Here is a 5,018-nt window from a genome sequence, read left to right on the forward strand (position 1 = left end):
GCCACCCCCAATCTATCTATCCATTGAATTGATAGCCAATACAAGAAAGAATGTTAACGTTCGCAACACCACAGACGGTTTTGGTTTAAATATTCTCTTTGTATTATTGAACTTATTGAATATTGTATTTATATTTAATTGAAACTAGGTTCAGTAATAATGAAGAAGAAAACAAAACCACCAACAATTTAATTAAAAAAAATGTGTTAATTCATTGTAGCACAATATGGTGCAACTAGGTTATGTTTGTCCGAAAATATGACAATTACACCCATGAATGTCCATTAATTTATAATTAATGACACTTATGCTTTCGTAATTATATGTGTCGCTCGCTACAAGTGTCACTTGATAAATGGTCTTTCTTTTTGTCTATTTCTCATTTGGAGTGTACTTTTTGAGCAGTTCTCTCTTTCACACAATTCTTCTTTCTAATGAAATCCGGTTGTTTAATTTTATCATTTGTTATTATATCTTGTGAAGAAAAAATGTTTATTTGAATTATTTGAATTTGAATAATGATAATAAAAATTAACATTGATTGTTTAATATCATTTCAGGAAGCGAGTATTCTAACAAAGTTCAGTCAGTTTATCTGTTGCCAACCGTCGTCTTGCTTATGTTGCCCATGTGATTGTTTCTCGCCGCTTGATGACGCGTTTGCCGACTCCAGTGACAGTGACAATTTCCCAATATGCGCCGAACAGCCTTACCGCACAATCAGATACCCTTCGGCCAGCTCTCGGCGTTCCTCGAATGCCGATTCTCGACGGTCATCTTCCGATCGCCGAAGCAGTATCCCCATACCGGTAATTGATATGAAACCCATTGAATTTTGGTCACCGACGACGAACTCTGAAATTGTCCAGCCAAGGACGCCTACAAGGCGCTTCGGGGCGGAATTTCACCAGCTTTCTGATGCCCAGATCGAACCAAAACTTTACGGGGTTCCTGAAGACGAAGACAGTCCAGAGAGTCAGCACCTCGGCAAGATTCATTTTGGGGTTCGATACGATTTTACAAATGAACAGTTATTGGTCAGGGTTGTAAAAGCACGTGACCTGCCACCACCGGTTGCTTATGACCCGGATAAAATTGATCTAGCACATTCAAATCCATACGTCAAGGTGTCTCTTTTACCTGATCAAATAAATTCCAGACAGACAGCCGTTAAACCAAAGACTCAGGCTCCGGATTTTGACGAAAGTTTTCGTTTTGATCTTGCGTATAGAGAAGCACAACGACGACTACTACGCCTATCTGTGCAGGACTTCGATAAATATTCAAGACATTGCGTTATTGGTCAATATACATTGCCTTTGGACGGCATAAATCTGATGAAAGGCGCGTATATTTGGAAGGCACTCCAGCCAAGCGCACAGGTAAGATGAAACAACCGCCGCATTGCGTATAAATGCTGAAAAACCATAAACTCACAATGATTTGTTACTCTTCCGTCCTGATGATGTACGGATCTTTCTGGCAAGGCACAGAAACCTAACAACTGAACAATCAAAACATGCCCAAGAATACGCGCATGTCCCACAAACACATGCGTTTACGTATGTTTATGCTGTCGTTTTGAACAATTGCCAAACCTTCTACAGGAACATTGTTCCTCCCTTGATTCACATTTCTCGTTTATTTGTTTATAAAAAAAATTTATATATTATTATTATTTATCCAAGGGACGGGGCTTAGTGATGTCCATTACCGATCATATGAAATTGTATTTAACGCGCAAAAATCGCGTGGGTGACGATCGACATGCATTAATTTACTAACACTGATTATTCAACATCGCGTAAAATCTCTGTAGCTCCATTTTGATTAGTGCCAGTAGGTCAATTTGTTTCGTGGGACTGATTATCGTTCAAGTGTGGACATATTATTAGCATCATCCATATTTATCATTTTTGAAAATAATAATAATGAAACCAAAGCATGATGTAGTACTTGCCTTATTTGCAAATTCAATTACAATCATCATCATCTTCATCGTCGTCTGCATAATCATAATCATTATCATCATCATCGTGGTTGACGTCGTCATCATCATCCTCAACACCATCACTCTTATCGTCGTCACCATCATTATTATGCTTATCGTCATCATTATCATCATCATCATCATCATCATCATCATCATCGTCGTCGTCGTTGTTCCCATCGCCATTTCATCTTCATCACCGCCATCATGAGTTCCACGTTCACAATGTGAACAACGCTCTGATGTTGGGTAAACTTGTGACCTTCCCAAAAAGTCCGTCACGTCAAAATTGGTATATCGATCAGAAATAATTTATTTATAAAGTTTAAAAAAATACTACCGTAATAAACATTGTCAGTATAAAGAGATGAGATATGGTATGCTATAACACAAACAACAAATTTAAAACTGATGATAATTTCGTTCGATGCCCATCAAATTTTCTAGTTATTTAGAAAATTGATTACGGATGGTTTTACATGGATTTTTGTTCAGTGTGCCATCAATCAACGTTTTTTTTTTATAAGTCTGCGCTTCGTGACATTCCCATGGAAAGCTTAATCTACAGAAATTAAGTGATATGATATTGCCATCCTCACTCAAGTCATTCGACATATAACTTTTTTTTTTTATTAGAGATTTATTTTTAATTTAGCATGGTGTTTGTTTCGCTAACTAATGTTTCGTTTTCAACAATATTGTTTTTTTGTTGTCAATACTGTAGTGACAAAAATCTAAACTTACATAATATTACTATTTATACTTATCACGACCACCCCACCACCGCGACTACTGTTGCAGCTGCTGTTACTACTAGGCCTACTACTACTACTACTATTACAATAATAACGATATTAATAGTAATAATAATATATATGTATATAATGATAAACACAACAATAATGATGGTAATATTAATAATAATTAATAATAATAATAATAATAATAATAATTATTATTATTATTATTATTATAATTATAATTATAATTTTATAAATAACGATGGTTATCTTATTAGTTTTGTTATTGTAAAAATATAATAATTGTTATCATCATCACTAGGCCTATTATATACATTACCAACACAGTCGTTTACAAGCCGAATACAAGCAAGTGATTGTATGTTAATTCTTAAAATATTTTCTGTTTGTGTTACACTCTGGAAATCAGGCCAAAAAAAAACCATATATAATGAAAATAAAACCATATATAACTAAACTCTTCAAAACACAGAAAGAAATTCGGGTCATAATTAATTTTGACACCACCATCATTTATTATATTCTCCATTAGTCTAGTATAAATTTCAGGTTTTTCTAAGAAGCTGCTTTGAACACCCGGTGCATCTCTTCGAAGGTTATGCTATTATATGTGAGATATGAATGATTCAATAACTGCCACAAGACTTAGTAAATTATGAATAAAGACGAGAAAATATGACTTACCGACGGGTAATTTAAAATATCACACAGCGCGATTGGCTTTAAATGTCAAAGGGAGACAGACAACAGTCTATACGACACTCTAGCCAGCTTATCGAAGAGGATGTTAAAGAACATCTCACCGGCACCTACAGAGTGAATATTCGTAACTTCTGTGAAAATGTATTTATAATAAGCTGATAATATTGCAAACTCAGGAAGTGAATTCGCAAAAATTAATTTTGTAAATCCAATGGTATGGATATAAACATTAAAGGTGTACATATTTGACACATACGCCTATCATTTCATTCATCTACTTGTATTTAAAGAAGTAGGCCTATTATAAATAATAATGATAAGTCGAAAGATTAATAAGAAAGAAATATTTTACGTGATGATTGTTAAATTTCTATATATCAACAGTACCATTGTTACCATTATCATAATTATCACCATCATCATCACATTCAACATCATCATCACCATCATCCTTATTATCATCGTCGTCTTCGTCGTCATCAACATCATTATCATTAATCATCATCCTGTATTATCATCATCTTCATCGTCATCATCATCCTAAATGATATTGCTGTTATCAAAACTGAAGAAAGTACTGAATTATGCAAGAAAACTAAGTGTAATCCTTCTGTGTCTTTGTAAATGATTCAGTTGAAGACCCGCCGCGTTCTCTCTAATTGAATGAAAGCATAATAGAAATTTCATAATAGGCCTACAAAGTCTTCTATTTGAATTAAACGGAGACGCTGAGTGGAGCGGTAGGCCTATGTATATTTCAACGTGGTTTTTTTTTTTTTATTATTACAAAAAAAAATATCTCGAGACTGTAATTAAATGCCGTACGCAAATTACGTCACAATTACATGTTGCTCTCCTTTTTATTGACGATATACGCTTAGGTAATGCGATCCTCTAAACAATAAAACGTTTTTTTGTTTTTTTTTTGTCATTTCGGCAACATTTTGTTTGTAGACCACTCCCCCACCCCCTAGGCAGCAGTAAAAAAAATCGTTAAACAAGTGTGAAATCATTCGTTTATAGAAGATATTAAAATTACTCCGAAAGTAGCATTTATTCCATCAGTTTACGTGATGTATACGGTATTAAGTTAATTATAATATACATCGTATTATATTATTGCTGACATTTTTTTTTTGGTTTTTTTAACATTAAGTGGTCAGATACATTAGCAGTTAGATTAAAAACAGATAAAAAGAAACTGAATACAGTAACACAAAGATATAGCGAACGTTGCTTTAGTTCAGGGACTGTAAATGTCATTGCAGGATTTACATTATATACACTAGAGTAATGAGATTATTACTATGGGGGATAAAGCCTGTAAACTTAATCTCTTAGATTATATATTGAATAACACAAATTTTGTTTGAAGAAAAAATTAAGAATGTCAAAAGTTGAACGAATTAAATGACGACCAATGCAGTCGCACTTGATTATGACTCGGAGCCAATAGCGTAAATAGCGCCACCTATTGTTATGTTATGTTGCGCATTAAATAAGCTTCGCAATAATATCTATGTACAGTGTGTTCTGGAGAGTATAGGCCTCTAATGTAAGATTTA

At 33.9% G+C, this 5,018-nt stretch overlaps 1 protein-coding gene across 1 annotated transcript in view; it reads left to right on the top strand.

The window, feature by feature from the left end:
- Positions 1-5,018, top strand: part of LOC117101601 (synaptotagmin-17-like) — a 24,655-nt gene that overhangs the window by 13,808 nt on the left and 5,829 nt on the right. Inside the window, exon 2 of the mRNA XM_033241592.1 lies at positions 561-1,382. Within this exon, the coding sequence (XP_033097483.1) occupies positions 561-1,382 (822 nt within the window). The remainder of the gene's footprint in view (positions 1-560; positions 1,383-5,018) is intronic.

The sequence above is a fragment of the Anneissia japonica genome, unplaced genomic scaffold (genome assembly GCF_011630105.1).
Source record: "Anneissia japonica isolate Jap-2015-1 unplaced genomic scaffold, ASM1163010v1 scaffold17412_len611537_cov169, whole genome shotgun sequence".
Classification (NCBI taxonomy): domain Eukaryota; kingdom Metazoa; phylum Echinodermata; class Crinoidea; order Comatulida; family Comatulidae; genus Anneissia; species Anneissia japonica.